Consider the following 27,414-nt stretch of genomic DNA (forward strand, 5'->3'; position numbering starts at 1 on the left):
AAACGCGACTTGACGTATATTCGCATGATCGATCGTGCAGGCAGCTAGATCGCGGACGGATTGCGAGCGAGAGAACCAAGATAGAGAGAGAGAGAGAGAGAGAGGGAGAATAAGGAAAAAGGGAAAAGGGAAAAAGAATAAAAAAAGAAAGAAAAGAAAAGAAAAAAGAAAAAGCATCATGAAGACGAGGGATAGGAAGAAAGATATGAGTGGAACACGAAGGTGTCAAGGATATTCAACGCGAGAAGGGGGTGGAGGGAGAGGAAGGGATGGTTGTGGGCTGAGGTTGGTCCATAAAGATGGAGAGACTACTCGATATAGCTGAGTGCAAACGCATACCCACTACGATAAGGAAACGTCCGGCGAACATCGCGTAAGCGGCCACGCTCTGCCCGATAATCCGCGAGACGCATGATTTATTATTACACCGCAGCATTCTCAACGCCAAGACTCAGAGATCCCACCGCGATTTCGTTCTCTTTACAAATTCTCAAAAATCTAACATGACTATCTTACCTCACCATTCATGTACTCTTTTTCCATGAATCTGATAAAAAAGTGGCTTCTTTTTTATTGTTTATTTAATTAAATATAATTACTTATTAAGTTTACAATTTTTGTTGTTTTTTTTGTATATAAATATACTATTGAAATAAAATATTCATAATCAAATAGAAAAATAAACAAAACATTTAATTAGTAAGACATTAGGTGAAATGTATCACTCGCAGCTCTAATACTATATACAAAGTCATATTCATAATTTTTTTACAGAAAACAAAAAGAAAAGAAACAATATTGTACGAAAGCACGATCGATAAGCGAGCGACCGTCGGACAAACTACCACGTACTATCGCGCAAACCTTCAAGATCACAAGATAATGCAACAGCGTCTACGTAATGTAAACATTAAAGAAACAACATGTCCTTTGTACGTTATATACATATACGACACATACCTAAATCGATTTAGACGATTTATGGAAAAAGAAAGGGCACATAAGCCTATATATGCTCTTTTTCCATCAATGGCCGTCAATTTTCTAAAAATATAACTGTCCGAGTAAATAAACTTTACAACTTGCACAATCTTCAAAGCCAGTTATGACAGTAGAACAGACTCATTGCACGAATAGATATTACAGTACCGTGCGATTTGAGTTGATTGCAACGACGACGAATAGATCGTTAGGACGACGGGTGCACCTAATAAATATTTATCGTCTGATACATATTAGACAGTTCGGTGTGGATAATGACGATCGTGCTAGCCACTCCTATTTGTTTGAGAGACTCGAGACAACGAAGTCTCGTTGAAGCTGCACACTTTGCTATCATATGTTCGGTCCTGTTATTTTAAAGTGTCATGTTGTGCCATTTGAAAATTTCACATCGGGCAATTACCTGCCAGCGATTTGATAAATTGCCCGATCAATAATATCTGTCGCTATGAGGCTTTTCGAGATTTTCAATTAATAAATCCGTCAACTCTGATTCTTTCTAATGCGTATACGGGACCTCATAAAAATTCTTAGCTGGATCAAAAGTTTTTAAATAATTTTACAAATCAATTGCGACTTTTCCGAAACTTTCTCGATTAATTTTTTCAAATTGTAAAACTGCAATTCTAGCTCGTTAAACTACAAAAGGCTAAAAAGTTTCTGGAAAGAACAATTAATTTTTAACATTGCTTAAAAACTTTTTACCTGCCCTATAGTTTTTTTTTTATATATGAAATGCAATCGTTGAAACGAAGATCCCCTCCGAAAATTTGATAACTCTACCTATGATAGATACTCTAATCGATCGAATATTCTATCTATTGGAATTACAATCAAGCTCAACGAGTCGTATGATATTACCGATTGTTGGTAAATCAGTTAGATCATCATTCTTGTTATTATTATTCATTTCTTCTTTATGTAACCCGCAGAGTAGTTTATAATAAAAAAAGAAAAAAAAACAGGAATACTTAAAAAAAAATTTATTTTATTCTTGATTACACATAATATAATAAGGAAAATATAATATGAAACATCTCTACTAACTCATTATATCGCACGAACGTGATCGCGTGTCAGCCGATATTTTCCGAAACAAACAATCGCTCGCACTTTCTTGTCTTCCTTGTTCTTCGAGACAATAATTAGACATGTGCGATAATACAAAAAGGATTTGTTTATGCGCATACAAATGTATATATATATATATATATATATATATATATATATATACATACGTATATATTTATGTATAAACAAATCTTTTTTATATATACATATATATATACATATATATGTATATACCTATATATAAAAAATACTGCAAGATAAATATTTACAACACGAAATATTTCGTCTCGCCATCAGAGTCTTCGTACGTGTAAAACGTTCGGCTTCGCGACGAATCGTTCATTAAATACAGTAAAACATTGTCGCGTCATTAAAAAAAAGGAAAAAAAATATTTATTTAATCGTCGATCGCATTGTTCGTTCGATATATGTAAATAACGAAAATATCTTCTCTTCCTCTTCTGCATCCACGAATTATCGATCCAATCGACGAATTCAACGTAATATTTACAAAATTCTCAACGTTTGATCTTGCACGTATAAAAGCATGATCATGTAATTAATTTACCCCGTTCGATTATCTTTAATTATTTAAATGTCTCACAAGTTGTAGAGCAACAATAACAGCATCTACCGTCGCAACAAATACAAACAGACGCGCGCTCACACACGTACATATACACAGACGAACACGGACACGTATATAATAAAGTTTCTTACTTCGCTAATATCGAGAACATCGATCGATACGTAAAACGATATTAACTTAATCAGTTAACTATGTACACGTAAGTACGTTTGTCGTACGACAAACTTATGCTCGTTCATCCGATTTTGTTATATTTCATTTTATCAGCGATCGAAGACTTTGTCCGTTTAGATTTTGACTCACCGCTCTTTTCTAATACATCGTGAAACTAAAAGACGACTATTTAAACCGTAAACAAGTGTATTATATATATACATATATATATACATATATATATATATATGTGTATTATATATATACATATATATATACATATATATATATATATATATATATCATGTTGGATTATTTGTCATCTTCTATATCTTATGTTTCATTGTTGAAGTACTCGCAAAGATCTTGTAGATCTCGAAACAACTAATACTCTTTCTATCTATATATTAGTCGAAAAAACATATTTGCCATTCGACAAAGCATATACAGATTTCTAGAATGAATGAATCTATAAAACATCGACAACTATGTAACAGCTTTATACAATATTTCGATATGGCATAATCATTCGTGTATAATCATACGCGAAGAAGTGCATAGAAATTCATTGTTCTAGTATCACGTATACGAAACTTTCGAGCCGACCGTCATTGAATAAATATGGCAATTGTCTTCTTATCGTGAAAAAGACGTTCTCCTTCGGTTGGAAAAACGCACACCTATTTACAATGGCATACATAAAGTTTTGCATATGTTAATAGCCCGTAAATAGTAGAATATCGTTACATACTCTTAGATACAATCCCATCATAAATCGTATAATATAAATATGTATAAAACTTCATATCACACATGACGAAATACACAAATATATAAATATATATATATATATATATATATATATATGTACATATATATATATATATTTATTTATTGATTTATATATCATAGTTGATGACTTCTATACTGCAACGCACTGATATTCACACTTTTACGGTTCATTACAATCGATGATTTGGCCTATGATTTAACTGACAAAAGCTCGTTAAAAATTAAAGTAAAGGCCTATTTATGCTTCATTGTCAGCTTTGATTATTTTAATAAAAATCTAAAATAATCGGTTCTCGTCGAAATTCTACGCCGCGTTCGTTTTTTCGGTAATTAATATTATAGTTATCAAACGGCAAAGATAAAAATGCATTCTACATTAACACTAGTACAATATTGCACGTGTGATAAAAAAACAAAAAATATACACCATCGTACTTTCCATCGAGTCCGATGACGAAATTTATTTCGCTCTATTTTAAGGACCATTATACTTATACGAGAGATTGCACTTTAGTAACGATTCAGCGATATACACATACACACACGCACACACGTAACAACACGTGTTTTTTCATTTTTATTTATATTATAAAAGTTCTAGCTCGATTTTAAACTATGCCGTTGAGTGTTCCTAGAGATTATATGCACAAATAGATAGTATTTACAGGATATCGACTTGATCTTTAAAGTCACTTTCGAAATCGACGCGAGACTACAGGTGTGTGAAAGTAAAATTCCTTAATAAAAAGTCATATTTGGTGAGGAACAAAAAAAAAAAAAAAAGAAGAAGAAAGAAACAAAAAGATAACAAGAAAAAAAAAGAGAAAAAGATAAAAACAATAATAATAATAATAATAATAAAAATCCGTAAAAAGCAGTCTCGCGATCGATGCTATTGTCCATGAAAAATAGTTTCGATGGTTTGACTCTCCTGCCACGTCGTACTATGTACAAGAAGAAAAAAAAAAAAAAAGAAAAAAAAAGAAATACATCACAATAGTGGACGAATGGAAAAGGTAGATCGAAATATCTTTTATCTTCTCCTCGTACGATCTCTAATTCGCGAAATCGGAATAGTCACGAAGACGCTAAAGAGGAAAGACGAAGGATCCTGATAAGAAAAAATTTCGGTCAAACATAGACCTCGCCCCTTTTGCTAGGAGAGCCTGTCGTCTGGGTTGGTACAATCGGTGCCGTTGAGATCGCAGCGTTGTTACAAGAAGCGCTACTTATTTTCCTCGAGGTCTCCTGATTACGCTGCTGATTGTTCCTCGTGAGTTCATGACCGAAACTATTGGTTCTAGGTCGTAAATCATGATTTGGAGAAATTATAGCGAGTCTGTCTAAATTAGGATTATCGTGTCTACTTGAAACAGAAGCTGCACGAGTTTCTCTCGGTTGGAGACCTGGAGAATGGGGCAAGGACATGCTTCTATCTTCCTTTAATTGGATAACGGGTGGTCCAGGTAAAGAGGCTGATCTTCTGCCGCGTGGTTCTATCGCAGTTTGCAGATGGGTCTCTTGTGTAGTTGGTAAAGCTACGACATATCCCAATTTCTCTGGATTCATAAGAATTGGAGAACGATCGTTGTAACTGTCGAAGGTAGGTGAACTTCCATTACTAATTACGGGACTAGTATTATCGCCGATTAATGGGGTACTTCTCTCTTCTTGACCAGTGATACTTTCGCTTCTACTACTGGAACTTCCGCTTCCTGAACCTTCCTCCTCGCTACTGTTGACTTCCGTCAAGGTAGCCTGAATCGTGTTATTGCTCTGTATGTTCGTGGGTCTATACGAAGAAGCTGATGTAGTCGTGACCAAACCTAACTGCGTCAGCTGGCTCATAGTTACTGGCGTTAGAGTAACAGGTGCTACCAAACCGGCGCCAGTTAAAGTCGGTGACAGTACCGCTTGTGCCAAAGCAGCTGCACCCGATTTCGCATTTGCTGGCGTTCCCTCGGTCTCCTGAATCGGCGACAGGACCACCTGGACCACCGGTAAATCAGTAGTATAATGACCATTTGCCGGTATAACGCCAACAACGCCAGCACCGATGTTAGCCGTGTTGCTCGCTGACAATGCCAATCTCTGCTCACGATCGACTACCTCCTTTGTTACGTCCGGGGTCGGTATACGTGGCCTGTTCTTCAAGGATACTGGTACCGAGTTCAACTTCGTCATCGTACCTATGATTAGAAATGAATTAACTTTCTTCGAGTTCCGTATAGACCGAGGACACTTCCTCGAACAAAATTTCGATTAAACCGAGAATCTTACATATTTTCTAGGAAACGAGTACCATTCTATAAGGAAAGTTAATGACCACGAGGTTTGTTTCGATCTTTATTGCTTTCGCACGATGACCAATGTAAAGAAACTCATGATCTTTCCGTGTTCCGTCTTGTCACGATTCAAGAGTAGAACGAACGAGGATGATTGTTTGATTATACCGGATCGCGCATTCTTACTTCTTCTTTATTTCTATCTATTCCTTGCGTTTTTCTTTTTTCTTTTCTTTTCTTTTCTTTTTTTTTATCAAAACAAGTGATTGGAAAGAGAGGAGAAAGAAGCACAAGGCCTCGAGTTTTTTCTTTCGAGGCACGTGGCAAGTAATTGCGGAAATCGATGAGGTTATACAAGGTCGTATGGGTGTACGCATTGCGTAATTCGCGCGCTCACGGAACTAGGGGAATCAAAGATAATGAAAATTCGCGAATTTTTGCTTTCCTCGATTATTTTCATGCGTTTCTTTTACGATTGATCATTCGATGTTTCTCTCGACGGTGGTCTTTTACAACAATATGGTCTGGTTACAACAACATAATACTCGTTCCTCCCGTCAGAACAATGCTAAGATATATACGAGACGAGTCTTAGAGCGATTACGCAAGGACACGTTATTGTCCTTTGAGCGGTTTGACGCCGCGTTATTTGTGAATGACTCGTGAAAACAAGAAGCTACAATATCATCAGTTAACATGCTTTCAACTATGCTGGAACTGAATGATTAAGCTCATCGAACGTTGTTCTTTTTTGTTTTCGTTTATATTTAAGAACGATCAATTAATGACACATTAAATCGTTCGAGGATAAGATATGTAACAACTTTTTTCAACAGATTTTGTTGCCTTCTCTCTTACTCGTAAAATACACACCTTGCCTGCCCATTCGTTGGCTGCGGATACTTTTACGACCTACGAGACGGTCATACAGCGATATTTTCAAATTCGGATTAGTTGTCGTTGGCAAGCCTCCTGTTTCAGGACTACTGTACACGCTGTTGTGACGATTTCGTGCAAAGAAACCTCCTCCACTGCTGTAAGTAGTCGATGAACTACGTACGGAACCCATTCGCGTGATTTGCCGTTGAAGCCAATTCTTTCTTCGCTCCACCAATGGGGTGTCTACGCTTTCCTACAAAATATATAATATGCATACAATATTTAAATTTGCCCGTGGAAATGATGTCCAATGTAAAGAAGACAAAAATTTGATCAATGAATACATTTCAAATATTCAATTTCACTCACATAATCTGCATACATGTCATCCTGATGGACCTTGCGATGTTGCACGTGACTATGAATTTGTGTTCCCATCATTACATTAGCGTAGAGAGCATCGCTGTCCTTTACCTTGTAATGTTCCGCCGAACCCTTTGGTTCTTCTCGTCGATATTGCTCGCTTGCTACCGTATATGGAAGATCTCGAGGCACCACTTCGTCCCAATATTGATCTTTCAATAATTCAGGATGCTCTTCGTGCATCTCATCGACGATCATATAACCAGCCTAATCGAGGGATTTCATTAGCTCGCATTAAATTCAATTAAATAAAATATATTTGAAATATTTTAAACTTACTTTAATGTGTCTATCTATCAGCCAATTTAATTCGATATCATCGTCGTCCTCGCCGAAAGGATTAATAAGTACCTCGGCTACTTTAAGCCATCCAACATAAAAGCAAAACTAAAAACAAATCGTAAATTAATATAATTTCTTACAAACATACGCAATGATCCGAAATAATCGACGATAACTTCATAACCTTACGAATTATCAACGAATTTTAATTGCCTCGTTTTTTCCTTTTTTTTATTAATTGATAACATGTTCAAAATGATCACCCGTAGATCTAATGCAAATGTCGTCAAGACAATTTTTTAAGTTTTTGATGGTACTCTTTCACGATTATTTCACGTCAAGTCTTCTCCGATGTATTTTTACGTTTTTCCCAGTGTTATTTATTTTGAACAGAAAATCTTTTGTTATCTGGCACTATGGAAATCAGGATTGGATCCTTCAGCATGATTGAACACGAGGCAAAATTATAAATCAGTCTTTGCGAAGAACTGCTTTCAAGAGAGATTTCAAGGATAAAGATGTCTTGAAATTCCTTTAATTCTATAGAATTTTTCTGCAAATTTTGGCTGCAAATTCTCGATGAAAAAAATCTCCTATTCTCCTAATACCTAATAGAGTGAAACTATTTAAGAAGGCTTTGTAAAATGCTTGAAACAATCGTGCAAGGGCATGGCGAGAATAGTCGAGAAAATTTTCAAAGCCTCTATTAAACATAAAAATGTTTATTTTCAAATACACGTGAAATAGTTTTCTATCATCTCGCGCGTGTTATTAATAAATAAAAGAAAAATAATTAAAATCCATTGATAATTTTTGATATTACAAGTAGTTATTTTTGATTACCCATTATAAACTCCATTAAATGTCTTTGAATGCGTTTGTTTTGCTCATGGGCATATATAAAATTAAATTGTTAAACACAAATTTATGTATTGCGCAAAGGAAATATATATTTGTAAAAAATTATATACTTTTTACACTTACTGTACGTACTCTGATCTAATTATTATGCACTTCGTACCTGTAGGGCCGTGAAAAAAGGAAAATACATGTCCGGTTCCTCGTATTTCCCACCACCCGCTTCAGTGCGTTCGATAAACTGTCTACCGAGTAGAGCCGAGAAGAAGTACGCGTAAAGCGACAGCGTAACAACCTGAAAGGCAAACACAGTCACGCATTAATAATTTCGAGACATCGTAAATGCAAATGACTGTACGAAGTTGTACGTTAAACCAAGAATTTTAATAATCCTTCATTTATTTCTATGCTCGCCTTTGTATACTTATTCGAAGAACCTTTCAACAAATCACCTTGCTAACGTAAGCGCGTAGATATTATTATTTTTGGATTACGAATATTTTGAAATTCCAATTAAACCATCTATCTACATTATGGTGATTAAAAAAGAAAAAAAGAAGAAAAAAGAGGAAGAAGAAAATAAAAGAAGAGATAAGGAAAAGAAAAGGAAATATATTAACGCAATAATTTTGTTGACAACTGGTAGGCACAAAAAAAGGAATCGACCCGATATGAATGAATATCAAGGACAACACTCACGCCTTTCTCGACGAAGGCCATCGGGAAACGGTAGTTTATGCAAAAGCAAAACATGCTCTTTACGTACGTGAGAGACAAAGAGCGAAAGAAAGAAAGAAAAAAAAGGAAAAGAAAAAGAAGAAAAGGAAAGAAACGAACCATTCGTTCGCTACCAATCAAAGTTCTACGCGACAACGTATTCGACCGATTCCTCTCGAATGCGCCGTGAAATGGTCCCCGCAGGCGTGACGTATCGCCGCAAAATTACTGGCCAACTCTCCCGTCGACCTTGACCATGCAACGTGCATCACCTTCATGCACATACTGTGGCAACTGTGCTTACCATTTGCTTTTTACACTTTGTCATCTGCACAGGCTCAAAATCGATTTGCAAAATAAATCAACGAGATGCAAATTCGTTCGTTTACTTTTATTTTCCTCACTCACATTGCCGTTTCATTATTTTTCTTTATCATGGATAATGAAGCTGCCATAAATAAATGGCCCATTTCCTCTTTAATAAACCTATACAAATTAATTGTATAGGTTTATATATTCTCTCGTTATTGATGTCGGGGGCCCTCGCTTCGGAAGAAGACACTTAGAATCGTAGGAAAAAGGAAAAAAAAATCAAAGGCACTTGTTGTGCAAGCGTGTAAGGTGAATGGTGAACATGGAAAACAGGCATTAAACTGTTCTGTAAACGTATCATTAGACGGCACGCTGTTGCAGAGCCAACGCCGTTACCGCGTAACCTTCTTGCAATTTCACCGAGCTCGATGAAAATCTATCCATCTCGTTCAGAATGTAACCAAAACGAAATGATCGTAAATAATCATTCGAATGAATTATTGTACTTTTTTTTTCGAACATCGTCAAAAACATTCGACATAACGGGATGGGAAAAATTAATTAATTCAAATAGGAACAAAGTCCTGTAATAAGAAATATATAAGTAAGAAAAAAAAAAAAAAAGGAAAAAAAAAGAAAAGAAACGCAGTAGGAATAAGGAAAAAATATGCATATAAGGATATATAGAAGTAGAAACGTCAGTTTAAAAAGTAGATAATTGTAGATGGAATACTCTCAAACGTTGTTTTACAACGAGTCCGAGGTATGCTTGTATAAGTATTAACGAGCACCGATGCTCGATTATACAGCGACGTAAATCACGAAATAAATGATTACATCGAAATGCGTCGTCTTGCTTATCTCATGGCAAAGCTTTATCGAGAAGTAAGAACGTTCATACATCGACATGTAAAACCTTTTCTATCAGCGACAAACGAATGATCGGTTGCTTCGTATCGGCCAAACATTAAACACTCGTTATTATCCTGCCGCTATTGTTGCACCGCCATCGTATAGTTAGAATCTTTGATTTAAACATGACATATGTGATCGACATTATGCATGACATGTATGATTGGTAGTTTTGACGAACGAAGAGAGAAAAAAAAGAAAAAGAAAAAGAAAAAAGAAGGAAAAGAAGAAAATACTCTAAAGATTCACAGAAATGATTGTCCTCTGATGTAATGAAAAAAAAATTTATCGCAGACAATTCTACTTTTATACCTCGAAAATTTGATATCCTGACACGACTCACGTAGCGTCGGAATTACGTAGCAACCTGTCTCTTTAATACTGCGAAAATAATGACACTTGTGCTCGACAATTAGGAACGTTAGGTGATGAGCAGCAATTACGTTTGCACAATTCGCGTACATCATCTAATTGCGAGTACGAAAGCGGTTTGTCTTTCCAGGAAGGGAATTCATCATTTAAAGGGTCGTGGTAAATACTCGTGGAATGGAAATGGTAATCTTTTAAAAAGGATAACGAACTTAAGTTTAGTTCGTAAAACGTCTCGAGATATATTCGGATTATGAACAAACAAAACGTGCTCGTTTATTTCCCTATAGAGTTAATGAACGATGAATGATTAGAGAATAATTAGAAAGATGTATTTATTTTATTTATTCCATTCGCACGACCTGTTATGTCCACGATAAAACGCGCAAAACACAGTCGATTTATTCGATGGAAATGCGAAGAAGAGTTATGTAATATAAATCGTCTGTTGACGACGTTGAAGCTATGGATGTCGATAATAACGTATGTCAGAAGTCGATGAAGATGTTCGCATCGAACATTGAACATCTGTCAATGACAACGGCGTAATAAGTACGACAATGCTGCTACTTACGCGAATAGTTAATGATACCGAGAACAACTATTATTTCTTTATCTTAGAAAATATAAATAAAATAAAAAGATATCGAGATTTTACTGCTTTTCATCATTTTAAAGCATCTTAAATAAATTGGATTCGTTGATTATATAACCTGATAAATCGATAATTACATTTTTGCTCAACGAGTCAACGGGTAACGATTTAAATCCGAGATTTATACTCGTATAAAGTTTTTAATATATTCGCTTCTGAGAGACAAGATATTTCTTACTTTCATATTTAATTACAGCTATGCGTAACGCGATACGTACCTGTACATTTGTCCCTCTAATCGTTTAAGAATGTAAAGTATTTCTGAGTATTTTTAACCTGTTTCTTTATTGCCAGAATTAATGTCATCAAAATTCTATAATCGTCGGCCGAGAAAAATGATAATTTTATTTTTTCACATCGCTTCAATACTTTGTGATTTTAATCTTGTGACATCGATTTTGTGATTTTCTGCCAACTCAATTATATTATTGAAATCCATCACTTATATATTAATTTTTTCATATTTCTATTGACGACGATCAAACTTGGACGAAATTAAGATTAATGAGAAAATTGTTTGATTCTATCTTCAATGTCGCAAGAGTCTCATGAAAGAAAAAAGAAAAATGCTGAAAGTTTAATACTATTCCAGTAATAATCACGTATTTATGAAAAAGAAACAAAGAAACGAACATCTAAAAAGGAAAGAATTTACGGAAGGAGTTAACTTCTCGCAACATACGTGCCAGGAAGTTGGATCGTAGCTGAATTCAATTCGAGGCTACTCACCTGAGTGTAAACAAGAGGAACGCAAACAGTGTCGTAACCGATCAGTGCGCCAAGCCTCTTCCGGATGTCGCTGAGTTCGACAAGAAGGGTTTGCACTACTTGGTCACTAGTGATCAGAGCTTCTTTCCTTGCCCTATTGATGATGTTAGTAGCCCAGACGAGCGGCATCCAATATTTCGACATGGCCGCTTTTTTGTTCATCATCTCGAAGATTTTTTTCTCCGATTCCATCATTAGACCTTAAAAGAAAAATATTTGTTTTTAAATACGACCTAAAGGACCGTCTTATTTATTCTTTTATATCGTTTTCAAAGAAGTCACACACACACACACACACACACACATCGTTCACTAAATCAATAATTGTCTACAGTCAAAATATTCCGCCCTTTGTTTGTACCTTCGACCTTCGATCAGAGATGCTTTTGAAGATCTCTTTTTTTTTTTTTTTTAACTCAACCGACGTAATTCGTGTTAATGACTAACACCGCCAACTTCAAAGGGAATGTTGAATCAAACCGAAATAACTTGTAGATCCACGTTTTATTTATATGTAAATAAATATATCGAAGGTAGAACGAATACAATCGCACATAACGATACGTACACAAATGAATTTATTTACAATCGTTATAGATTTAAATATAAAGCTTAAATATAGGAAAAGGTTTTATAATAAATATCTCTTTTAAAGATATTCATTTGTTATGCCTTTGTTCATATCGAAAAGATAAGTTCTCTGTAATCGCGTTTAACCATTCGAATGGCACGCAGCGCGATTGCGCTTTTCACATTTCACGTCGAAAAGTTTCAGAGCATCGGTCCACGTAGCGTAATCAACGGTACGCTATCGACATACGTTGAAAACATACGCTATCGCATTGCTTTAGCATTATTCGCGATATGAATTGAAAGGAACGTTATCGCGTCGCTTGTCACTTTTCGACAAAATTTTTTATATACTTTATATACTTTCTCGGCGAAAAATAAATGCTTTTTTGAGAATTTAAAGTGAAAGAAATACGTGAAAAAATGATTCGTCGATCGTTGCGTTAATTAATAAAGAATCCGCGTTCTTCGCAAAATCAAGAACAACGTGGAATGTTATCGACATATCTAACAGCAACTTTCGCGCACGGTAATTTTAGTTTATGTTAGTGACTTACAGACGCGCACACCACGTTCTCGGACTTCCACACGCGCGATGCATACGATATACGTGAAAGAGTGAAATATATACGTATAGTATATGCGTCGGCCTAGAAACAATCGGAGCTCGAAAGACGTAAGTACGTAAGTAAGTAAGTACAACTTTTCTGCGGTCTTAAAAGCAATCTTAAAAGGCACAGACATCCATTTACGCAGAAGGATTTTATTATTTCAACACTTGGGGTATCACCGGCGTCAATTTCGTCATGGTACATGGTACCATTAATATTTCCGTATTATTTTCGTCGTCAACAAATACAAATTTATTATAAGATCATGAGTAATAAATCAAACACGTCCTTCGGGAATACGAGAATGGAGGTTCCACTCCACTTGTCTCACTTTCACCATAATCATAATTATTATTATTCTCTTATTATATATTTTTATTGTTGTTGTTATTGTTATTATTATTATCAGCGTTACTTCTCACGCATTGCGATTTTATGATGGATTTCGACCAAGTCACGTATTATTTTATCATTTCTATATTGTTTCATTCTTCTTAGAACAGTTCTTCAATGTTTCTGTTACAATTACGTTCATCTACGTAATTGTAATGTTTTAAGATAGTCCATGAAATTTTTCGCCATTACGATGCGCTATTCTGATGAGCAATAATATTACTTGGAATGTTTCTTTTCTCTTAATTGATACAAATCTGTATCTCCTCATTTCTTCCTATTGTTCATCCGTTGCATTTCTGTCGTTTAATACGGCGATGTCCTTAAGGTAAGATATCTTTTATTAATTAACGCAATATCCGGTATAATATTTACCTGACTACTATTCTGTTAGAGTATGATTTGTATTTTTCGTTTTCATAACTTGATATTTTATTGCCAGTTTTTGGTATATGATTTTTGTCGCAGTGTTGGCTCTGTCAGTATAATCATTATTATTATCATTATTATTATCATTATATTGCTATATACGATTCAAAGGACCTTCACTTTTCAACATTCACGATTTTTCCTCTCTCCATATTTCCTTATATTTTTATAAAGCAGATATAAGAGCCACGTTAAATTCTATCTCGTTAAGAAGATTATGAAATTAATAAATAATTAATTTATTAAGCAATTGAATTAATAAATAATACAATTGTGTAATTAAAAGTTCTATTTCATTAAGAACATTTCCAAAACAATCGTGTTATTTTTGAAGTATCAAGTTGTCCACTTGTAAGAAGGACACACACACATATATATATATATATATATATATTATAATAATAACATATTATAATAATATCCTCGATGCTCTACATAATGCGATTCGTCTAGTATTAAACAAATTTGTATGTCTTTATAGGTTTTTTTTGTTCTTTACAACAACAATTTATAATCAATCTTATTCTTGAAGTTGAGTGGATATTTAAGAAACACGAGGAAAATTTAGTTCTCATATCCGATATGAGAAAAATGATTTCTCGTCAAAGTGTCCAGTAAAATCCTCGATCCGGCCCGATTATGCAGCGATTGTAGTTGGGTCTATTGATCGATTGTAGTTGGATGATCGATCGAACATGTCAACAACGAATAACATTTCTTCTTATTTCGATCGAAAATATAAATTTGATATTAATATAAAATTCAATGTGTCCAAAGTTAATATAGGAAAAATAATGGTGGTACTTTTTGATACTTTTGTTAAAAGTTACTTCGGAGTTTATGAAAGTTCTATATAAAAAATTAAGAAAATTTGTTGTTATTCCATTAAAAATCCTGAATCATTAATAAATAATAAAGAGTATTACGTTATTAAACTCAATTTGTGATAATGAAACTAAAGAAATAACGAATGTTTGAAAAGATGGTGTGATGTTTAGATAAAAAATTGACGCAACAGATCATAAAAATAATCTCACGATTTAATATCTGTTAGATCTTGAAACGTTGAATATCGATGATTTCTATTAATTCAGCGAAACATTTAAGTCAAGTGGGTCGTCGTGGAATTCACAAAGGAAGGTAGATTGGATTCTATCGGGAGACACATTACGAGGATCGTCCTCGGACCAGCAAAAACGATCTTAAAAGTCATGTCGAGCACGGTAGAGCATCGCAGGTATGGTCGATCGATATCGGATAGACTAACGGGAACTCGGTAATTTCTCTCGAGGGCATCTTTTTATTGTTAGATCAGAACGGCCGCGTTCTACGTCGGCTTACATAGCCGTAACGAAGTCCGGATCATTCCTCTTTGATACTCTTTCCTCCTGGTATAAAAGTTAAAAGAAACGAGAACTCTTCCTCGGGGCCTGTTATCAAATAACTCGAGGCATAGTTGTGCCATAGACGAGTTCGCGTTCCTTTGAAAAACAATCTGTTATAGGAGAAGAAAATAAGAGACGCGTTGATATCGACGCTGACGCCACAGATCTTACTCCTTTCTCGTCGGAAAGGAGACAACTGGTGGTAACAGGTACAGGTAATGACCTTAACGTAAAAACCGAGTCAACGCCGAAGAAACATCCTTGGTTGTTCGTTCGATCGAACGATCTTCCACATAGTTTGCGTCGTTACTGTGACACCAATCTTCATTATCCGAATTTTATATCATCCGAATGTTCTACTAAATCGAAAAGGCCGAATGTATTTTCTCATAGAATTAATAACATTCGTAACTCAATGCCTTTTTCTACCATTGTCCATTGTAGAACGAGTTCATACGTATATTAAGGATTTTTAAATTTCGTTTGGCTATGATTAACAATTTCGTATCTATGGATTATGAAAAAATAATCAGAAGAACACTATATAATACTCCATAATTGTTGAGAAATTAATCATTAGTCTTGTCATTATACTCTTTATTAGTAAAGCATTACTATTGTTCCTACATCAACGTACGCATCATTCATTTAATCGCCAAATAAGCATAATTTATTGATTTAACATTTTCTTATTTGCCAATTCCAACGTAAGTTTTTTCGATATCTTTTTTATAAAATAAATAATATACTATAGCCTGGCATAAATATACATACATATCTGATAAATTCGCATAATGTATCATATCTACAGACTAAAATGTATGGTGTGTAATGGCTATTGTCGGCAAACAAACAAATAGATAAATAAGTAAATAAATGCATATGTTAAGAGATAAAAATACTCTATGAAATCGACGTTAAAGTATTTTAGAAAATATTCAAGCAGCAAGCGAATTCAAAGGAAACGATTATGAAGATGTTTCCTTTTCAGTTTTTGACAAAAGGAAACGCAACTTTACAGAAAGATAAATATAATAAATATCTCGGATAATTATATGAACAATTATTAATCCTAAATATAAATTATTTAAATATTTTGTTTGATTCTCTTGAAAAATTATGAAATTCAAACACGTAACATTCTCCAAAATATATCGAATAGGATGAAATATTTTAAAAGGTTCCAGTTTTTATTTTCACATTTCACAATAATAATAGATTATAGTATTTAATAATAGGATTAAAATTAATTATTAATAAATATATCAATGTATCAACATGACAAATATTATCTTTATTCGATTTATTAACGTGACTTTTAACACGTTATATCCAACCCAATCAACGTAGATACTACGTGCAGCTAATAGTTTGCATTTACATTACATTTTGAAAGAATGACATAAGTTTACAATCGTTCCGATCGAAGTAAGCTTCGTTCTCCGTTCGAGGCCGGCGACTTTCAAACGAAAAATATTTTATTCCTGCTACCGCTCGATTCCAATTACTTCTTGTCTCGCGGATTTATATTCTTACTTATTTAAACGAAAAGCGAATTTTAATTCCGAACAATCCATCGCCTCCATCCGTTTGTACTCGATGGATTTTTTTCCTCTTCTTCGTTGTTTTTCTTCCCTTTCTTTTTCCTTTCTTTTCCTTTCCTTTTTATGAAACGAACAACTACGCTTAGATACGTAGTAGTGATTATCGATAAAAGAGTGAAAGAGAAGAGCCATCCCAGGAATCGCTCGCGTCCATCGTTACGCTACGGACCAATTACGAGGGAACGATCAGCCGGCGACTGGGATCGACGAAGAAATAAAATTGAAAACGGACGCTTGGCGCCAGCCGTGAAGATATCCAAGTCCCGGAAGTCGTCGAGAGATGTGAGACGCCTCAAAAGAAAGTCCGATGTGAAGAAAATTCTCGAAAGGGGCGTTCCTACGAATGAATTAAACAGGAGGAAACGAATAAAATGAGCGTAGAACGATCGTAAACATAAATTCGTTTGTATCGATTATAATAATAACGATAATAATAATATCTCGAGTAGATATGATGCCTATTTTAAGTTTTTGAAGAATTTCACGAAGGTAAATTACCATCGGGTACAAATTTATGTTTACTTTCGCGCCATTTTACGAGGCTACTGGTAACTTAACGAGATATTCCTGATAGGGTTATTAATTTACGAGACATCGTGAAAATTCATTTGGAGACGGTGCAATGTATAAAACGACGGCGATCTCCTCAACTGCTACAACCTGACGATGCATTGACACTGGACTCACAGTCGAGAGAGATATCGGTTACTTAATCCCACTAACACACGCTAAAGCAAGTAAATCGACGCTAATTGAGAAAGCGTCCGAGCACGTGCGCCCGTCTTACTCGACACTGTGCATAGCGATGGGATTGAACGATTCGAGACTCTCGACAAAACTCTACTCGGTGGCTTATAATTCTGGCCGCGTCCAACGTATCCTTGAAGAATTCGCGGAAACGAGAAATGTAACGTCGTAAAGCATGGGGAGAGAAAAAAAAAAGAAAAGAAAAGAAAATGGAGATGGACGGTGAAGGGTTCAAAGAATTTTTTAATGAATTGCCAAAGAAGGCGAGGAAGACTTTCCGGAATCGATTACTGTCGACTGTTACGTTCCCATTTCGCGATCCTAATCTCTATTTTCGTCACATCTTTATTCCATATAAAACTATCTTGTACTTTTTATACGATTTATTATTATTTATCATTACAAATATTACAATCTCTACTACTATCGCTGGATATATCAAAATGGATGATATCCAACATTATCGATTTTCTATTACTGTTATGTAAAAAATAATATATCGTAACCACGAAAAAGGAATAAATACGCCACCAAAAAGGAATAAATAACCACCCAAAAGGAATAAATACGCCCTTAAGATTTTTTTCTTAATACCCTCAAGAATGAACTCGCCAAGAAAGCGAGACACCTCTCTTCTCTCTAGTTTTTCTCTCGCAGAAATTTATCTTTCTCCCCCCCTCTCTCTCTCTCTCTCTCTCTCTCTCTCGCTCTTTCATTTTAATACTAAAATATTCATTCTACTCGTCCATTTAATCGCTTCGAAGACGAACTTAAGTTTGTGTCCTCATAAAACCAAATCCGACACGTAACATGACTTAACTTAAGACTTAAGAAGAAAAAAAGAAAGAAAGAACGAAGGAAGAGAAAGCGAGTCGCATTGAAACGAGTCGGTCAGAGAAAAAGGAAGAAAAAATAAAAAAGAAGACGTTCGTTTACCGAGGGTGGTTGGTTAGCTATGTCGTCTCGTGTCACGAACGAAAAGTCAAAGGGAGGATAGAAGAGACGAGGGGTTGCGATGCTTGTATATATTGATGCGACGTCGAGCCGTAGGATGAGCGATGCTCTTTGAGGTCAAGGAACGCGAAGGTCCTTGCACGGCTGGCAAGGTCGGAACGAAAGTAAAAAAGAGATAAACGGAGCTCTCCTCCTCGTTTCTACGCGCTCTACGTCCACCTTGGAAAGCATCCTTCGAAGAAAACCTGTCCTTCCGGATAGTCCGTAAGGGTTCTTAAGGGTCCTGCACAACGCAATCTCGCCCACCCCACACTTGTATATTACTAACCGGTGATTACGAAAATGATCTCTGTAATTCATTTGAAATATTACAAGAATAAAAAACTTTCAAATTACGTAAAAGAATTATTTTTCAATAATGAATACGTATATATATTTACATACGTTCTATTTTTGTCATTACAGAAAAAATAATTTTTATACAATTCAAAAGCAAATTTGCAAATATTTCAAAGCGAGAAATGTATGACTTGGACCACTTGGATCAATGATTCATTTCAATAAACTATGGTCTTTTAATGGAATATTTTCAGGATCGGATATATGAATTTGTATCTTCTTACAACTAATTTCCGTTCTTCCAAGAAAAGTACAGGAAATCGTATAACAGGAAGTATACATTCTACTTTACATGAATAATAAATTATACAAATACGAATTATATATGCACTTGGAAATACATATTTGTAAAGGCGTAGAGATTTATCGTGAAAAGTGTAAATTACTGATCATTTCAAGATTTGTCTTTGTTGCAGGAACCATAAATGAACAAATGAAAAATATATATTATATCTATATCTTGCTTAATTCGTTCAAAACATTTGACTTTAACCTACTCGATATAATCGTTAACTTTAATCGACAGCTCCCAAATACATAAATGTACGATCGGTATCACGAACAATATATATATATATATATGTACAGATGGGACAAATTACAATCTTTCGACCGTGTTATGTGGAGCTGCGTTACAAGGGGACGTGCTATTTTCTAAATATTTTCTTTTTAACAGGATACTATAGTATAAAGCTACAAGTCTACGAGCATTTTCTACCTTTTGTCACAAATATTAATCTTCTAATATGAACTAACTAAATAATTAATTGTATTATGGATGAAAACGTGAAAATAAGACTTACAAATATATGAGCCTACTAACGATTCTATTCAACCATTCGAATTTATTCTAATATCGATCGTATCGATTCAGTTAATGAAGAAAGGAGATTCAATTCGAACAATCACTTCGAGAATGCACTCGAGAACGGTTCTAACAACACGCTCTTACTACCGAGAAAAGTTCTTTCGAAGTGGATTCCTCGCACGCTGGAAAATCGGTAGGTAAAGCAAAGTATCGAGGCGTGGTGCGTACGTGTAGTGTACGTGGTTGGCGTGGCCAAAAGGATGTCGACCGTGGCGGCCTGGCGCCGGTGAAACTGCACTGATTAGGAAATATTCCCGCGTAATTAGAGGTGAGGAACTTTAAATCGCACCGCACGGTCTTTGCGTTCGTCCGTTGATGCGCGCACTGAGTGTCAATAGACTCGACTATTGCCAAGGTGAAAATCAAAGTGATTATATTTTTACGAACGATCGTTGAATGACCTTCGAAAGGCCTTATATTAGCACATTGGCTAACAAATTAATTCTGTACGAATCCAAAAATTCATTGATTAATAATTTTTTTGATAGATAAAAGAGATCAAAAACAATTGTATTATCGTAATATTCACGATAGATAATTAACTCTCACCGTAACGATAAAATTTACTTTTAATGCATGAAATGTAATAGAACTTTTTTAACTAATAATAACATTGTAAAATTGTAGGCTGATCATCGAGATCATATCTATAGTATGCATTCAATATATTAAACAACCATGACGATGCTAATGAAATGAAAATCTGAATGTCTATCTATCTATCTCTATCTGTCGGCAATCCTTTGTAGATTCAATCGCGTAATCATCGGTGTCTTTGAACTATTACGAGGTTTGAAAGGGAAGGAATGAAAAATTTCAATCCAAACACGTACGCTTCCGAAACTCCACCATTAAATGTGTCATTAAAGCGATTTCGCTATCGTTCGGGAAGACGAGAAAAGTATACGTCGGAGTATAAGTATAGTTATTTTTAAGCTCAACGAGAGACCTTCCAGGCTAACGCGCGCGCGCTCTTCGCAGAGAAACTTACGGGAATTTCCATGAGAACAGATCGGGAATCCAACCACGTGCTCGTGCTTGTGTTCGAAGCACGGAATCGATGTAGCGTTGACATACATATGCACGGGCACACGCACACACATAAACCTCCATGGAGACAGACATACTTGCGGGGAGAACAAATTTTTCGGAGAGCGCGCGAGAGCCACGTGCTCAGCGAGAAATGAGTTTTGAGGTCTGCGATTACTGACAAGAAGGAAAAAGAAAAAAACAGAAAAAAGAGAAAGGAAGATCCTCTCGGGTGCATCATTTTTACCAAGTTAGTTTTCTCTGAAAAAGCATACAGTGTGTATATATATATATATATATATATATATATATATATATATATATATATATTATCGTTAACAATATGTGCAAAATTAATATAATAGAAATATTGATTATACTTTTGTGAAAAATATTGACTTTGTTGTCGCAATGAAAAAGGTCCAGAAATGATTAGATTAGATTTAAAGATTATTTTTAAATTAGATTAAATTAGATTAGATTTTCGTTCATATATATGGGTGCGTCTATATGCATGGGGAAGGTAATATGAAAGGATTAATTCATTTTTAACAAGATGATTCTTCCTTTCTAATACCTATAAGAAATTACAAAGCGAAAGCGAAAATCTTCGGGCAAACAGGCCGAAACGATGGATCGATTACCTCGGAACAATATTTGAATATTTCTTCGCCGCGCATTTCGCCGAGCGCTTCGATGCGTTCACATTCTGTAAGCTAATCGATGCTATCGTGACCGTTTCGCATTCGTAATCGTTCTGGCAAATTTCGAGCTGGCACGCACGGCCTCTGCCGAACGAAATCGCGAAGGAAGATCGACAGTAGGTTTTGCGCAACATCACCCTTTGAAAATTGGACAACTATCATTGATACGTTGAAAATTGATAAACAAGAAAGAAAGAGAAGAGAAAAGAAGCAAAAAGAAAATAATAAACGATTACTCCAGGTTTTGTAAATATCTTTTTATCACGTGATCTGCCATTAAATGTTAATGGACATTTCTTTAAAGAGCCCAGAGCTATTAAAGATAATTAACCATGAATATATCGCAATCCTACGAGATGATAGCTATTTTTAACCACGACCTTAGATAGTTTCTTACATTGTCGATATATCAAAAGGTGAAACAAACGATTATCATCGAAACTGTTGGCAATGTTAAAGAAATCTTTGGGATCTTTACATTCAATATCATATCTGATACTGTCGAAACGAGTGAAATTAGTATAAAAATGTAAGGTTACTTACGGTAAGGAAGATTGACAAGTAATCTCGATTGAATTTGATTTATGATTTGAAAATAAACGAAAGTTAAGGAAAACTTAAAAAAACGTCATAAAAGATTCCATCCTCGAAAGAAATGATCTAAAGTTGTCTAGGAATATTAACGATAGCGTTAGCCGTTAATGTAAAATACATATGATATGTGTAGAAATATAGATTGCGGTGTTCCCTGACCACATAGAATGTTGATTTCTATAAGATACATCGAGAAATCGAGCCTGTCACAATGAGAAAGTGCGCGTTTTTCGACGAGAAGAACTCCTCGTCTCCTCTCTCGTTTTACCTTATTTAGGCGAGCGCGGTCAAGGTCCGACCTTCCTCAAGGCCGATCCACATCGAACGGTAGTACTACGAGGCAAAGACCACGAATTCTTCGGTCTTTTTGAGATAGAGAACAGGGCTCGCGCCAAGGCGAGATACTCGAGAACGGAAAAGCACTTCCGTGAGATCCAATTTCCAAGATCGATCATACGGAATGTATTTCCGTAGATAAGAAAAACGGTTTGTTCTCTAGTAGAAAGGTATAACGGAATGCCTCGGAAGCATAAGACTCGGATTAAACCGAGCGTGTCTAGAAGGAGCGTGTTCGGTTAGGTCGATTTCCTTTAGGATCGATCTTCTTGATCGCTCGTTACGCATAATCACGGAGAAACTTTCCTCGGAACAATAATTTGATCTAAATATAGACGAACGCATGCGTTCTCGTCTATATTACGCTTAAGATGGAGCCGTACGGAAAAGAAAAGAAAAGAAAGAAAAATAAAAAATATATTCGAGTTTCTTGCTCTGGTCTCGTCTACGTGCTTGGTGAGGACGCGAACGATAATGATGATGACGAGATCTTGACGATAATGATGATGATCCTGATGGTGGTCGGTTGGCACGATTCCCGAAGCCTTCGTTCGAGTTCGTACGAGAAGAAGAAGAGGAATCAAAGACGCGTTTCACGGGAGACGCATAACAGCCTGTCGTTGGCCGTGATAGCCAAGAATCTAGCCAATTACCACCTATTGCCAGAGATAGATTATGGTTCTCATTACACCGGCTATATTTAAAACATAGATTCCTCTTATGGATTCTTTGCTGTATACGAACGGGTTAACAGACAAATCTCGTGTATACTTTTCTAAATGTTTCACTTCGACCCAATAGAGAAATAGTCAAATGAAAACGATTTATTTGCACCATAGTTGGTCGCACAGTTAGACGACGGTTACACCTTGAATTATATCGATTCGGTCGTAAGTAGAGATATGTTTTATATAAAGACAAGACAAGACAAGACAAGACAAGACAAGAAAAGGAAGTAATGGATCTACCCAGAATCATAATATTGAACATCGAGATCGATCGAGAAAGATTATAGTTTATATGTATATTGAAGAAACGAAGAGAAGCAAAAATTCTTTTTCAATAAAAACATTCAAATTTCCTTAATCAATTTTGGTGATGGCATATAATAAGGCATGCGTCTTTCATTTCTTTACATACGAAAAGAGAATAAAAGAGATGAAAATGATATTACCGTTGGTACAGACGAGATCGACTTGCGAAGAAGAAGACGAAGAAGAGGAAGAAAAAGAAGAAGAAGAAACGAGTAGAAGAAGCCCGTTGTAAACGTCTACACGGCTGTTGGCTCCGGTAATAGAAGGCAGGTTGCATGCCGTGGCTCTGGTACACGCGGTTATCGAGTCGAGCCATTGCAAAAGGAGGATCGTGCCAAGAAGGAAAAGGAAAAGGAAAATGAAGAAGACGAGCGAAGAATTGGCGCCGGCGCTCCGCGTTTCTAAGCGTTCTTGACGCGGTTCGCTTCGTTGAAAATTACCCGGACGCACGTGAAAATTGCCTCTTACCGTGGCATGTCGACACCACTCGTTCCTTTTCTTTCCTTATCGCAAAGATCCACTCAAACCTCCACTCAAACCTCCACTCAAACATACCACCACCCAACACCACACCCCATTCTTCTTACCATCTTGCCGCGTTCTCCTTTTCTTTTCTTTTCACGACTTTTATCTCTCATCGATACTTTCCACGAACTGACTGATCCAAGTAGTTGTCTTTCTTTTTTTCTCTCGTCGATTGATACTTCCTTCGAATTTCTTCTATTTCCTTTCTCTTTATGAACCTAATCGACCTGTTTATCACAACAATATCTTTTTTCTCAAGAGTTATATATGAATGAATCGTATTAAGAGAAAAGAAACGACGGGCAGTAAGAGAAATCGTGGCGCATAATTTTCCCTTAACGGTGAATCTCAATGATTGCGTTATTACGGAACCATCGGTCCGTGAACTTTTGTAACAGCCTCTAACTCAACGGAAACTCGACGAAACTTTATTCAAAAGGCAACGCACGATATACCGTTCCAAATGGTTCTTCTAGAATCCATCGTTTCCGTACATTTCGCAATATACATATGTATCTCTCGTTGAGAGCGATGATTACCCGCTAAAAATAGAGAAGGAAAGGAAAGGGAAGAAAAAACAAAACGAAAGAAAAAACGAAAAAGAAAGGATTACAAGAGTAAATTTTCGAAATCGTTCGTTAACCATCGTAAAAGTTATTATTAGAGGTTAGATTTCTCTATCGGTTTATCTTCATTCGTTCGTAATATTTTATATTATGCGGGTTGCGCACTAAAAACAATCTGCAATTCGGTCTAACGATAAATCTTTTTCCGCATAAAGAGATCGACAGAAAATAGTTCCAAAAACATGTTGTTTCTCACTTTATACCGCATTATTTGTTAGAAAACTATGCGAATGGTCTCTCTTACGTCAAAGACTTGTTGCATCAAAGATGAATAATAAATTTAACGAAAGGCAAAACGTTGCTCCTTTACTCAATTCTTATTCGACGATAACTTATTAAATAAACTACGTAGTAGTATTCCATCCTTCTTATTTCGTTCATAGGAACTACTCGAGAAGTCATTTCGAGTAACCCAAGATACCCAAGAGATGGGATTGCAAAGAAAGAAAGGATTAGTTGCGTCGATGCAGGAGCACCAGTGGAGGGAGAAAAGGTGCACGTGCTCAGAATATTACGATAGGATTCTCTTCCTGATTTCTCAAGAACCGACGGCGATGATTATGTTTTATGTATAAAACATTCAAACGGAAAGTTTAATTGTCCAACAAGCACCCGATAACCGGCTTGATCGACATAACACTCGAATCTTTGCCGGCGATCCTGAGAAGAGTATGATTTCATTCTAGGTATGATTCTCTCGTCGCCGTCGTCGCCGCCGTCGTCGTCGCCGTTGTTGTTGCTGTTGTTGTGTTATTGCCTCAGAGAAGAGAATGAGAGATGACGTAGAAAAAAGCACCATGTCTTTTTTACACGGAAGAATGCGCCGCATTTTCTCCGCGTTGCATTGCATTATTGATGGACGGACGCGCATCACGAGGCTTGGTACAATTTTATTTTATTCGTTTCTCTCTCGTTCTACGAGAGTTACGAAGCCGATTTGGCTCGTAGTCCTTCTGCTACTTCTCTCTCCCTTTCATCCTCAACGTGAATCACGCATGTTTCTTTCGCATTTATTGTGCGTGACGCGTTCACGTGCACGTCAAGGGTAGAACGGAAAAGTGGTATCGTACTGACGGAGAAGGGAGGATGGCCGGTTCTCTACCACCAAAGAAATATCGTTTTTCTTCTATCGACTTGCTTACGCTTATTTCCCGATCGAGAGATCGCGATCGCGACGGCTCATGTTTCATGGAAGATTCTTAGAATCGAACGGCGAAAAACACATGCTATTTCTAGTCTACCTGAGTCTTTCGCCATCGCATCCGTCGCTCTCGATTATTTCCTTCCTAATAAATAGACAAAAAGGAAATGTGTCATTGAACAAAGTTATCCTTCTCGCAAATTTTTATTTATCCGAAAGGCTACCGTTGAGACGCGTCAAACAAATAACAACGTAACACTTGGATAAATTAAACTACAGTATATCGCGAGGTTGTATTTTCAAGATAATGAAAACAGAGCTAATCTCGATATTAACCTTCCTCAATGTACCTCACAAAGTTCATTTCATGACGTATTTATCGCATTATTATATATATCCCACAGATTATACATTATACATATTCGTTCAGCAAATCATACGCTCGAGAAAATGTTGACGTTCTATTTATCGATTATCTTATAGAATATATCATAATATATATCTAATGTTTTCGTTAAAACATCATTTGTATATTCTTAAAAATCAAACATGTAAACAATTTGTAAAGTGAAATATGGGAAAGCTTCGTATTTTGTATTACAAATTTCTCCTGGTAAAAATAAATACTGGTTCGTTTTAAAACGCGGAATTAAATGGATTAATGCGAAAGAAAGATAGCCAATGCACCGTAAGGAGTCAGCACGGTTTCTTCTTTCACGTCGCTTACAAGAAAATCTTGTTTACGATGACCTACGGGATTCTATTTTGATCGCGGAAACGTTTCTCTTGTGAAATAGAAGCGTGTTCGCGACCATTGACGCGAAACGATAGGAAAACATCGGATCGCACGTCGATCGCTCTCGCGGTGTCCAGTGCCAAGGCCTACTTTACAATCTTTTTTCGCTCGTTGAGTTCTAATTCATCGTCGTCGTCGTCGTCGTCGTCGTCGTCGTCGTCGTCGTCGTCGTCGTCAAGTGAAATCCCTGATACCTCGAGAACTCGAGAATAAATGGTAGTGAAAATAAATTTTCGATAAGTCTCCCTTATCTTTCATCCTTTTACGAATGTACGTATTGCACGACAATCTATGTAACTATACATACATATAAGTATTCAAAAATATTCTGACGATATTCACATGTCATGGTAAAAAGTGTTCGTATAAAATTTCTTTATATCAAAATATGAAATATAAAGAAATTAGCACAATTAGAAAGAATATCCTAAACAGTAACGTGAATGGTTCTCAAATAATCATCCTAAGATACCGTTCTATATTCAGTGTGTAAGTACGCTGAAAGTTAATTGGGTTGAAATTGCGATAGTAATTAATCCGCGAGAAAAATGTCCTTAATATAAGAATGCGAGGTGAACGAGATAAAAGTAAATATATATATA

General features: G+C 35.8%; 1 protein-coding gene across 3 annotated transcripts in view; it reads right to left on the reverse strand.

Moving 5' to 3' along the window:
- Positions 1-1,970: 1,970 nt before the first annotated feature.
- The window catches only part of LOC124431997 (bestrophin homolog 15), a 66,669-nt gene continuing 41,225 nt past the window's right edge, over positions 1,971-27,414 (reverse strand). For all 3 annotated transcript variants that reach the window (XM_046980454.1, XM_046980453.1, XM_046980455.1), the window contains exons 5-10: positions 12,029-12,267; positions 8,498-8,629; positions 7,474-7,581; positions 7,141-7,401; positions 6,766-7,024; positions 1,971-5,796 (exon numbers count right to left, since the gene is read on the reverse strand). In XM_046980454.1, the coding sequence (XP_046836410.1) occupies positions 4,739-5,796; positions 6,766-7,024; positions 7,141-7,401; positions 7,474-7,581; positions 8,498-8,629; positions 12,029-12,267 (2,057 nt within the window). In that variant the 3' untranslated portion in view covers positions 1,971-4,738. The remainder of the gene's footprint in view (positions 5,797-6,765; positions 7,025-7,140; positions 7,402-7,473; positions 7,582-8,497; positions 8,630-12,028; positions 12,268-27,414) is intronic.

This window comes from Vespa crabro, chromosome 23, assembly GCF_910589235.1.
Source record: "Vespa crabro chromosome 23, iyVesCrab1.2, whole genome shotgun sequence".
Lineage (NCBI taxonomy): Eukaryota > Metazoa > Arthropoda > Insecta > Hymenoptera > Vespidae > Vespa > Vespa crabro.